At 41.1% G+C, this 13,316-nt stretch overlaps 1 protein-coding gene across 2 annotated transcripts in view; it reads right to left on the reverse strand.

Annotated features, from left to right (window-relative positions):
• The window catches only part of LOC126163141 (casein kinase I-like), a 182,948-nt gene that overhangs the window by 152,909 nt on the left and 16,723 nt on the right, over window positions 1–13,316 (reverse strand). For both annotated transcript variants that reach the window (XM_049920066.1, XM_049920065.1), the window contains exon 5: window positions 3,950–4,178. In XM_049920066.1, coding sequence (XP_049776023.1) covers window positions 3,950–4,178 — 229 coding nt within the window. The remainder of the gene's footprint in view (window positions 1–3,949; window positions 4,179–13,316) is intronic.

Genomic DNA, 13,316 nt, shown 5'->3' on the forward strand with positions numbered 1-13,316 from the left:
TGTATGGCGATCATGCCGGTGTAGGTGTGGAGGGGCTCCGTAAGGATCCCATTTTGATGAGCAATATTCAAATATTCACCGAATGAATTTCTTTGTTGATGGACTACATTTCCTGAGGATTCTTCCAATGAAGCTAATTCTGAGAAGTTGCCTTTCCTCCGATTACTTTTGTGTGGTCATTCCACTTTAAACTGCCCCATGTGTGTACTCCTAGACATTTTAAGAAAGCAACTGCTTCCAGTGATTGTTCTCGAATCACGTAGTCATTTATTAAAAGGTCTTTCTGCCAGTGTACTTGCAATGTGTTAAATTTGTTTATGTTCAGGATCAACTGCCACTCCCTGCACGAAGCATCATTCCTCTGCAAGTTGTCTTGAATTTTGCTACAATTTTCTAGCGAAGCAACTTCTCTGTATACAACAGCACCATCTGCAGAAAAGCTATTAGAACTTCTGACATAATCTATTATGCCATTTATGCATACAGTGGAACTTTGATTTTAAGTTCTCCGATTTTACGTTTTTCGTGGTTCTAAGCCATAAATTCGTAGCCCCTTTGAGAAACCCATAAGATCAATGCTAAAAATTCCCTGATTTTACATTTCTTCCCAGTAAAGTTTATTTCAATTCTAAGTTCTTACTCAACATCTTGCTTGACTTCGTCTCGTTTTCTTTCTGTTGACATTTGATGTGACTGAATGAGTTATAAGTGGTACAAAAGACAGATGGTTCACATCATGGGTGGTGACAGAATTGAGGGAATATTTTAGGCAATTTTGGAGAGGGAAGATGTGAGAAAGGAACTGCTGATGTAATCAACAATCAGTATTGCCATCACAACTTGAACATTTAGTTTCAACATGCATTTATGACACAACTACTGCTAGGTTGCAGCAGTAATGGAAAAACAAGACCAAGGTGTTCTGGACCAACCCAATACATGACAAAGGGGCCTAGCTACCATCTTTTCTAGTGCCACTTGTAACTCAGTCTCACCTTTTGGACGTAATTCTGATGTAATGTATTCATTGACAGTATCAATCATCAACCTTTTAAATTCAAACACTGATTCTTGAAGAACACACTTGGTCATAATCGAAGAAATGCTGCCATTTTCGGCTAGTGAACTCTTATGGGTTGGTAATATTTTAAATCACCCAACAGTCAGCACAGCAACCACACCGCAGTAACACACGTAAAATGAGCTCACCTACACGATGTGTGGAGAGGGATAGTGGCCCTTCAACAATGGGAGTACAGGCAGGGGTGAAAGCATTTTGTAAAGTGCTGAAAATATACTTTTTGGGCAGATGATGGGCTATGACATACTTTGCACGACACACACCACACACTATAGATCATTAAGATTGGCAACAGTGAGAGAGCATGAAGCAAAACTATAGCACCTGAACTTGCTTTCAAATTTACATTTTACATAGTGAACAGAAATTGACAGAGGTGACTTCTAATAAGCTTGTAACATCAACTAGGAAAGTAAACTCATTTATTCATATGTCTGTTTCTCTCATCAAGCCTAAAATAACACTTTAACAGTGGTGAGCATATGAAGTGAAACCCCACTAATAAATCATTAGGTCCCGACACCTTGGTGGATTTATACTTCTTAACAGCAGCTTTTAATTCTTCCCAAGTAAGCATAGTAGACAGCACATTTGTTTCTGGATGTTGCCGGATTATTCCTAATTTTTCCGTTCTCCTTCAGTTTTCCCTTTCAGCATCACCTGGTGGGCATCTTCATTTGTGGTAATGTTGGGTCTTACTTTGGGTAGAGTCGAATCATTAAGGAATCGTTTGAGCAGTTGCTGAGTTTTCCTGCTACCCTTAGACATGTCAATGATACTGTTTCAATCCATCAATTTTGTTTGGCTTTCGCCAATTCCTGGGATAGCATCGGTTCTGATTTTACTGCATCCGTGTTGAACGTGGATCTTCATAAAACAGTCTATGGTACTCTTGCAGTTTTTGTAGATTGGTAGATGGAGAACTTACTGCAGCAAAGTTGAGCAAAAGAACCCTAAAGTTGTCGCATCACAAGAAAAATCTTTTCATATTAGAACTGGAGACGGTCATTATTTTGTGAGAGTAAAAATTGAATAAAATCTTGCAAGGAATAAATGTTAACACATCAGCATGCCTTCAAGAGAATAACAAACTTCTGGAATGGGTGACGAAAAATTATCTCAAGTTGAGAAAATACAATACTATGAAGTGGTCAGATCGCTTATGTTCTTGTCTGTTACCCAGTGTCCGCGTTCATTTTTTTTCATTTTTGCAATGAGCAGGTATTTGATCAGTCATATAATAATGCACATACACAAGCTGTTAATAGAATTTTCCAATACTTGATGTAAACGGAAAGTTGGGATATAGAGTACTCTCAAATATAACTAATACATTCTTCTGATGTACTCTGAAATATAACTAATAGATTGTTCTGATGCCAACTACACAATTACAAAGGCAATATTATATCTTGAAAATTTATTTGCATTCAAAACTTAACACTGTAGAATGACAAGTGCTATCGATAAAACAAGAGAAGAGCTGAGAAAGTTTTGTGCCCTTTCATGTAGTTTCAACTCTCTCATGAGAAAGTTCATAGTTTTCAGAGTTGTAAATGCATTTACTCCTTGTTTTTCATCATTATGTGTGACCTTAGTCTTAAATTAACCATGGTAAAAGAAGCTACTTCAGTCAAACAAATGACATTTAGTTCACAGAAAAACTTTATTCCCCTCTACAAATCTTTAAATATCTCATCAGGTTTAATCTGGTTGCTGGAACAATATTACAACTATGCTCAATGAAATTTAGTTGGGGACACAAGAAAGCTACTGTGAATCGTGTAACAGGACTACATTTTGAATCCTGGCAACATGTATTCAGATAAGAAGAACACATACTCTCTAACACAGCAGCAAATGATGACAAATCTGTAACTGTACGATTTACATAGATCTCTCTGGAAGGAGTTAGTAACTATCTTCAATAGAAAGGAAGAATGTTTCTGGAAAGAAGTTTAATGTACAACTGTATTGACTTCATACATATTATTCAACTTCTGTAACATCTAATATGGTGATTGCACATGAACAGTTTAGAAAGGGGTGGGAGATTAGGATTTAACATCCCACTGACAACATTTATTAGAAACTGAGCGCATGGTCACATTGGGGTAGGGTAAAGAATGAAATCAGCCTACTCAAAGGAAACAACCTAGAATTTGAAGTGATGTTAGGAAATTTAAATCTGACAGGCTAGATGGGGATATGCACCCTGCTCCTACCAAAAGTGAGTCCAGATTCCCAAGTACTGTGCTGCCTTGTTTGGTATAAAACATAATTGGTCTACCAAGACTATTTCACTCTACAATTTTAACAGAAGTCCTAAAACTAAATCATGTTATAGCCAAATTCTCTGTGTTTTAAATTACAGAAATTATTATGAACAAAAATGTAGGCTATGCAATCAAGGTTCAACAAGTTTTAAAATGGAACAGCACAAATCCTGAGAGGTGGAGACTGCATGCAATAATCTTCTGCTTGCCACAGCTTAGTTCACTGTGAAGATCTGATTATCTGAATTGATATCAAAAGTATTCTTCTTTTTTAAGATGACTATACTATAATTACAATGAAGCTGTGGATAATTTCAAACACATTACTTGCTCTTTTCAGCATACATTGTACAGCTCAATTGTTTTTTAGATACCATGCACCGAAGCGAATATATATATATATATATATATTTTTTAATATAAAGACAACATTTCTATTATCTTTGTGATGCAATCTGCAGCTCAATAGCAATGAAAAAATCTTTAAGGTACAGCTCATTACCATGCTTTCAAGGAAACAACAATATTAACTGAAGTTGCAAAATATGTGTTCTCCTGCAATAAGGAGACTCAATGAAATGAAAACACAAACCTATGCCAAGATGAGTGTTGATGCTGGCATATCGTGCAGTACCAGTCAAATTCTTGTTCTCTCGATACGGGATATGTTGATGAGAGCGTCCATCACGATATTTCTTGGCTAAACCAAAGTCAATTATATAAACTAGATTTCCTTTCTTGCCCAACCCCATGAGGAAATTGTCAGGTTTTATGTCTCGATGTATGAAGTTCCGACTGTGAATGTAGTCTATTCGAGAAACCTGTGAAAACAATATGTTAACAAACTAATTATCACAAGAACAACATACATTGTCAAATTATGTAGTAGCCATCAGCAAACAAAGAAATGTAATGTTTCAACCTACATTAGAACTGCTCTCATTCCAATATCAAGTTGAAACTGATCTCATTCTTTACCAGAGAGAATTTTTCACTCTTAGTGAACATATTTTCTTGCAGGATTATTGAGAGGTCACCAAAGGTAATGTATACCAGAAGTAGTCACTTTCAGTTTCAATTTAGTGACCAGAAGTCTAAGTATGACTATTTCTTAACTGGTCAGGGTAATTTATTATTATTATTATTATTATTATTATTATTATTATTATTAGTAGTAGTAGTAGTAGTAGTAGTAGTAGTACTAGTAGTACTGCAATCTAACAGTTTAGAGAAGTGTGTACAGTCAACTTATCCCACTCTGAAAATATCCAAGATGTAATTAACACGGATATCAAGGCAATGTTACTCATATCTGCATAGTGCCTTTGTAAGAAAAGTCCTGCTAGAATCCAGGGAACCTGCAGTGCAACAGACAACACGAACAATCATACAAACTTTTAGTTTTCATATACACAATACAGAGTAGCCTGCATAAGTTAAGTGTCTCAAAACTTTTACGTGGAAACAAGGATAAAGGTCCACATTATTTCTATTTTTAATCTAATACTCGGCTATTGAAGTGCAGGCCACAATGAATAGACTGTGGAAGACGGTTAATTGCAACTATTATTGCAAGTAAGTATTATTTGAACTGAGAAAATGAGGAAACCTAAAGCAATCTTTTGTTGTACAGTATTATGCAATGTAAAAACTAAACTGGGGAAAAGGAATTGCATGTCGTATGACAACAAATATGAGGTGCATCTTCAAAATCAGTACACACTTATGGTCCATACGAGGTTCCAATCAAAACCTACTCAAACTATTTTGCTGTCAAATACTTGTGCCGTAAATGGCTTGTCTCTTTTGAGTTTGTTCACAATACAGTAAAATATCTCCAAAATCAATATAATTTCCCAAATTTAATGAAGACAATTCCAATCAAAACTGTCCTGATACGAAGATTCAAAATTAGCAAGCATTAGTAGGTTATAGTTGAAAGAATTTACACAAAATAAATACAGGGCTATTACAAATGATTGAAGCGATTTCATAAATTCACTGTAGCTCCATTCATTGACATATGGTCAAGACACACGACAGATACGTAGAAAAACTCATAAAGTTTTGTTCGGCTGAAGCCGCACTTCAGGTTTCTGCCGTCAGAGCGCTCGAGAGCGCAGTGAGACAAAATGGCGACAGGAGCCGAGAAAGCGTATGTCGTGCTTGAAATGCACTCACATCAGTCAGTCATAACAGTGCAACGACACTTCAGGACGAAGTTCAACAAAGATCCACCAACTGCTAACTCCATTCGGCGATGGTATGCGCAGTTCAAAGCTTCTGGATGCCTCTGTAAGGGGAAATCAACGGGTCGGCCTGCAGTGAGCGAAGAAACGGTTGAACGCGTGCGGGCAAGTTTCACGCGTAGCCCGCGGAAAATTGGCTCACGCCACAACTGGAGACCGACAGCGCTGACTTCATCTTTCTACAGGATGGTGCTCCACCGCACTTCCATCATGATGTTCGGCATTTCTTAAACAGGAGATTGGAAAACCGATGAATCGGTCGTGGTGGAGATCATGATCAGCAATTCATGTCATGGCCTCCACGCTCTCCCGACTTAACTCCATGCGATTTCTTTCTGTGGGTTTATGTGAAAGATTCAGTGTTTAAACCTCCTCTACCAAGAAACGTGCCAGAACTGCGAGCTCGCATCAACAATGCTTTCGAACTCATTGATGGGGACATGCTGCGCCGAGTGTGAGAGGAACTTGATTATCGGCTTGATGTCTGCCGAATCACTAAGGGTGCACATATCGAACATTTGTGAATGCCTAAAAAAACTTTTGGAGTTTTTGTATGTGTGTGCAATGCATTGTGAAAATATCTCAAATAATAAAGTTATTGTAGAGCTGTGAAATCGCTTCAATCATTTGTAATAACCCTGTATTTTAGATCTTGAGTACAAATGATTTTATATAAATATTTACTCAGATCAAATAGTCAAAAGGTAAAATAATAACAAAATTTTAGCTAACCCACGTTTGTAAAATTTAAATGCATGCTTTCATTGCTTTAGATCAACTCTATTATCAGAGTACTCTAGCAGTTTTCAGTAGAGCCACTCCATGTGAATTAATGAGAAGATAAAACAAAATCTCATCATAAAACAAGATCTCACGTACTATCAAAGATTTTAAATTCTGGGATTATTTATTCTCTCTACACAGGTTAGTAACCACATCAAGCTTTCCTCTCCCACTATATGTCATACACACATTTACAAATTTTTACAGTTCTGAAATTATAAAGATACAAAATGACACTCACTAACATTTGGAATACAATTTGTATTTTTTAAATAATTTTATCTACCCGAAATTGGTTGGTTATATACCCTAAAGCAAAAGGATTGTTAACAAAAAAAAATGTAACTCAAATTACAAAGACAGCATTTTGGCATTAAATTATGTAGGAAACATGCTTCAGTATTACACTGAATATCACTTAAATGGAAAGTAACCATCACCAAATATTATTTTCAAAATAATCATCGAAGCGTGGGATGTGATACAATGAATTAATTATTGGTTTTTGTTTGTATATAATTTAATTTCAGCAACATTTAAAATAATTTTTTTGCTCAGTTGTTTCACAAAAATTCACTACTGCTGAAATAATTGTAAAAACAATTTACAGATTTTTGATTTTTTTCAGTGTTACTCTTTTTATGTACATCGAAGAGAGAGGGGGAGAAAGAAAAGGAAAGGGAAGGAACTAATGATATCAGCTACATCAGGACTTTGTGTGGAATCAGTGGTGACAATGCAGTAGACATCATTAGTTCCTTCCCTTTCCTTCCTCCCTCACCCTCTCCCATTAATTTTGCATATTTATCACAGCTGTGGATCCCATGTGGCGTCTGTTATATAATCTAAAGCAAAAGGATTGTTAAAAAAGCAAAACAGAACCGACACATTCATATGAGAGATGAGTTCCTATTTTTAATGAAAAATGTTTTGTGCAAAGCCTACAGAAGTAGTGGCAACACGTATGGTTCATGTTTGAACTGGCATGAAAACTTCTATAGAATTGCTTGTGCAGATATACAACAAATTTGCGATTATCCGGGTTAATGCGGATGTGAGATCCCAGGTATAGACGCATGCACGTGTAGCACTGATAATCCAAAACATATTTTTACCAGAAACTGCTACTTACTGTATTTCCAAAGCATGCTACAAGCCACATTTGAATGCGCACTGCATTATTCACCAAAATCGGTCATGTATTGAGAAAATTACACTTCAAATACGCTGTATTTTCTATTACAATAACTGGAAGTTTTGGATGGAACAATACATAAAATAAGGGAAATGTAACCTCTCCCCCATAGCAGATCAATGCGTAGAGCACAGTAACACATTAACAGAAAACAGCATTCACACTAGTTTTTGAGCATTAGCTCTTTTTCCTAGCAATAGTACACACATTCACACACACAACCACACAGACAACTAACATCACAATTTGTGTGTGTGTGTGTGTGTGTGTGTGTGTGTGTGTGTGTGTGAACTGATTGGTTGGTTGGATTAAGAAAGGAGGAAAGGGACTAAACTACAAGGTCATCAGTCCCTTGTTCTGAATAAAACAATGCCCCAAGTGTGAGAATAAAACAAATGAGACTGACAACTCAAAACTGAATGAAAGGAAAAAATCTCAAGAACGATGAAGGGCAACAAACATGTAAATGGACAAAAGGGGACAAGAAATGGGATGAAGAGATTAAAACAACAAATCAGATTACCACTGTTGGCTGCCCATGAGAATAAAAAAGGAGAAGCCGGCCACTCTGCAACTCATTAAAACCTCCACCCTAGAAGCACTAGGGTGGAGAACAAAGGACATGCGCTAAAACTTAGATCAAATGATAAACCCCACCCTCACGAATAAAACGTAAAACTAACTCAGCCAATGAGGCATTGTCAGATAAAATTAATGGCAACAAGTCCGGTAACCCAAGATTTTGTCGTTGGGCAGTCAATGTGGGACAGTGCACCAGAATATGGGCCACTGACAACCGGGCACCACACTGACACTCAGGCGGGTCCTTCACAGCACAGGAGGAAACCATGGGTCACCCAAGCGTGGCCAATGCAGAGCCGCAGAGGACAATTCATTCCCTGCGAGAGGCCCACACAGAAGTCTTTCACACGTTAATAGTCTCCTTAATAACACTCGGTTTGTTGTGCGTCTGCTATGCCATTCAGTCTCCCAAAGTCGAAAAACTCTATGGCATAAGTCAGAACGCAGGTCAGGTTCAGATATGCCCATTTCCAGAAGCGGTTTGCGCATAGCCTGTTTGGCCAGCCTGTCAGCAAGTTCGTTGCCTGGGATGCCGACGTGTCCTGGGGTCCACACAAACACCACTGAACAAAGGGACCGGTCCAGGGAATAGATGGACTCCTGGATGGACGCTACCAGAGGATGCTGAGGATAGCACTGCGCAACAGCTTGTAGGCTGCTCAAGAAGAAACGATTCCCTGGGGCATGAACGGATAAACTGAAGTGCACGAGAGATGGCAACCAGGTCTGCAGTGAATACACTGCAGCTATCGGGCAAGGAATGCTGTTCAAAATGGCCTCTGTGGACGTAGGCGAAGCCACCATGACCACCATCCATTGAGCTGCTGGTGTAAACCATTTCAGAGCCCCAGAACATGTCAAGAATAGAGAGGAAGCGACAGCAGAGAGTGGCAGGAGTAACTGAGTACTTAGGGTCATGCAAAGGGTCCAGATGAATCTACGGCAAAGTTGTACACCGTGGAGGTGTATGTGGACGGACCTGGATGGGAGCTGGTAAAGGGAAGGACTACCGTACAGTTCAGACAGAAGGGATCGCATGTGAACCGCAATTGTTAGCCCTGACCCGGGCCACTGATGTGGGAGATAAACTGCCGGGTGCAAAAAGGAGATGGTAATTTGAGTACTCAGGAGAACAATGAATGTGTGCAACGTAACTGGCGAGCAGTTGCGCACGTCGGATCTGCAATAGAGGGACTCTGGACTCCACCAGGACACTTGTCACCAGACTCGTTCTAAAAGCTACTGTCGCTAAGCGAACACCACAGTGGGGCATTTGGTTGAGTACGTGCAACGCTGAGGGCACCACCGAACCATAAACCAGACTCCCATAGACAAGGTGAGATTGAACAAGGGCTTTGTAGAGCTGTAGCAGAGTAGAGCGATCTGCACGCCAGTTGGTGCTGCTCGGGCAGCGGAGGGCATTGGGGTGCTGCCAGCACTTTTGCTGAAACTGACGAAGGTGAGGTAGCTAAGTCATTCGGGCATCAAAAACAAGTCCTAAGAATCACTACATTGAGTGGATCATCATGAAGGTAAAGTTCAGGTTCTGGATGAACGGTACGACACTGACAGAAGTGCATGACACACGATTTAACAGCCGAAAACTTGAAGCCGTGGGCAAGAGCCCACTTTATATAACACTGTCATTATCATGCATGAAAGATGGTAGGACAGGCAGAAGCAATACATTAAAAAGACTGTTGGTCTTTGGCAACTAACATGTAAACTGTTCAAACTTTGAAAGTTAATGTCCAGAAATTAAAGCAGGTTTTTGTACAATTCTATTCACTTTAAATATTACATTTTTGCAGATGATACTAGTCCTAGCTCGGAGAATGTCTACACCGTCCACAAGAACAAAATTTTACCATAAACATAGTACCATTTGAAGACAACTATAAAGATGTTAAAATGACAGTATGAAAATGTCCAACCCAAGAAAGTACACTAAGGAGCTGTAATTGAGGTCCTTCAAAAGAAAAATTAACCATTTCAGAAAAAACAATAGCAGAGAAGGAAAGTTGCTACTCACCATATAGCGGAGATACTGAGTCATGATAGGCACATTAAAAAGATTCACACAATTATAGCTTTCGGCCATTAAGGCCTTTTTCAGCAGTATACACACACACACACACACACACACACACACACACACACACACACACACGCACACGCAACTTGCACACGCGTCTTCAGTTTCAGAGTACTGAAACCACACTGCGAGCAGCAACACCAGTGCATGATGGGAGTGGCAAATGAGTAGGCGTAAGGAGGAAGCTGGGGCGAGGAGGGAGAGGGATAGTATGGTGGGAGTGGTGGACAGTGAAATGTTGCAGTATAGATGGAGGGCAGGAGAGAAGGTGCAGAGGGGGGAGGGGGTAAGTAGTGGAAAGGAGAGAAATAAAAAGAAATTGAAAGACTGGGGTGTGGCGGTGAAATTATGGCTGTGTAGTGCTGGAACGGGAACAGGGAGGGGGCTGGATGGGTGAGGACAGTGACTAACGAAGGTTAAGGCCAGGAGGGATACGGGAATGTAGGATGTATTGCAGGGAAAGTTCCAACCTGCGCAATTCAGAAAAGCTGGTGTTGGTGGGAAGGATCCATATGGCACAGGCTGTGAAGCAGTCATTGAGATGAGGGGTATCATGTTTGGCAGCATGTTCAGCAACAGAGTGGTCCACTTGTTTTTTGGCCACAGTTTGTCGGTGGCCGTTCGTGAAGACAGACAGCTTGTTGGTTGTCGTGCCTATATAGAATGCAGCACAGTGGTTGCAGCTTAGCTTGTAAATCACATGACTGGTTTCACAGGTAGCCCTGTCTTTGATGGGATAGGTGATGTTAGTGACCGGACTGGAGTAGGTGGCGGTAGGAGGATGTATGGGACAGGTCTTGCATCTTGGTCTATTACAGGGGTATGAGCCATGAGGGTAGGAGGGGTGGGAAAGATAGTGGGCAAGATATTTCTCATTTCAAGGCACGACGACAGGTAATCGACACCCTGGTGGAGAATGTAATTCAGTTGTTCCAGTCCCGGATGGTACTGAGTTACGAGGGGAATGCTCCTCTGTGGCCGGACAGAGGGACTTTGGGAGGTGGTGGGAGATCTGGACTGAAGGTGAGGACACCTTATTCACATTCCTCTAGAACCTCAACTTCTCCCCCATTTGCTTCACCTTCTCCTACTCAATCCAATAAGCCACCCGCCTAGATGTTGACCTCCACCTCAGAGATGGCTACATCAGTACCTCCATCCTACTAACCACCAGCAACACCTCTACTTCGACAGCTGCCACCCATTCCATACCAAGAAGTCCTTTCCGTACAACCTAGCTAGCCGTGGTCGTCGCATCTGCAGTGACAAGCAGTCCCTCTCAATATATACCGAGGGTCACACTGAAGCCTTCACTGACCATAATTATTCACCCATCATTGTGCAAAAACAAATTTCCCGTGCCTTATCTTTCCAGTCTCCCACCACCTCCCAAAGTCACACAGTCCGGCCACAGAGGAGCATTCCCCTTTTAACTCAGTACCATCTGGGACTGGAGCAACTGAATTACATTCTCCGCCAGGGTTCTGATTACCTCTCGTTGTGCCCTGAAATGAGAAATGTCCTGCCCACTATCCTTCCCACCCCTCCTACCCGGGTATTCTGCCGTCCACCGAACCTACACAATATACTCGTTCATCCTTACACAAGCCCTGCTCCCAATCCCTCACCTCATAGCTCATACCCCTGTAATAGACCTAGATGCAAGACCTGTCCCATACATCCTCCTACCACCACCTACTCCAATCCGGTCACTAACATCATCTATCCCATCAAAGGCAGGGCTACCTGTTATACCAGTCATGTGTTTTACAAGCTAAGCTGCAACCACTGTGCTGCATTCTATATAGGCATGACAACCAACATGCTCTCTGTCGGCATGAATGGCCACCGACAAACTGTGGCCAAAAAATAAGTGGACCACCCTGTTGCTGGACATGCTGCCAAACATGATATCCCTCATCTCAATGACTGCTTCACAGTGTGCCATATAGATTCTTCCCACCAACACCAGCTTTTCAGAACAGCGCAGGTGGGAACTTTCCCTGCAATACATCCTACATTCCCATAACCCTTCTGGCCTTAACCTTCGTTAGTCACTGTCCTCACCCATCCAGCTCCCTCCCTGTTCCCACTCCAGCACTACACAGCTGTCATTTCACCACCATACCCAGTCTTTTAATTTCTCTCCTTTCCGCTACTTACCCCCTCCCCCCTCTGCACCTTCTCTCCTGCCCTCCGTCTAAACCCCCCTCTGCAACTTCTCTCCTGCCCTCCGTCTAAACTGTAACACTTCACTGTCCGCCACTCCCACCATACAATCCCTCACCCTTCCTGCCCCAACCTCCTCCTTACGCCTACTCATTCACCACTCCCATCATGCACTGGTGCTGCTGCCCGCAGTGTGGTTTCAGTTCTCTAAAACTGAAGATGTGTGTGCAAGTTGTGTGTGTGTGTGTGTGTGTGTGTGTGTGTGTGTGTGTGTGTGTGTGTGTGTGTTGCTGACAAAGGCCTTAATGGCCACAAGCTATAATTGTGCGAATCTTTTTAATGCATCTATCGCGACTCAGCATTTCCGCTATATGGTGAGTAGCAACTGTCCTTCTCTGCTATTGTTACATCCCATCCTGGATTTTCCATTGTTTAATTTCAGAAAAAAAAACTGGTTTAAATTGTGATGTAGATGAAAACACTAAACATTGACTGAATATAACATTATGAAATCTTGTTGGCTTTCTATCTGAGTAGCTGCATCAAAATTCCACAATGTTTCAGTAAGTGTCACTCTCACCACCACCACCACCACCACCACCTAGTGGAGTGTCGAGATTGCACAGGTATACCCCATATATACATCTTATTGGTAGCTGTCTCTCCTCACCCCTACCACCAGGCGTAATATCCGGCAATGTGTCGTGGTGGTTGCGCAGTTTACTGCCGCTTGACACTTGGTGCATTCAGTCTTGCTCAGAATCGTGAAACATTAACTGCCGGTTGTGTTCTTGGGGTGAAACTGCTAGTGCAGGGTTCCATACTGAACTTAGTTAGTAGCCCTTAATCCGTGTTGAAGAGACTGTCATGGAGCCCTATCCAAATA

This window comes from Schistocerca cancellata, chromosome 2 (assembly GCF_023864275.1).
Source record: "Schistocerca cancellata isolate TAMUIC-IGC-003103 chromosome 2, iqSchCanc2.1, whole genome shotgun sequence".
Taxonomy (NCBI): domain Eukaryota; kingdom Metazoa; phylum Arthropoda; class Insecta; order Orthoptera; family Acrididae; genus Schistocerca; species Schistocerca cancellata.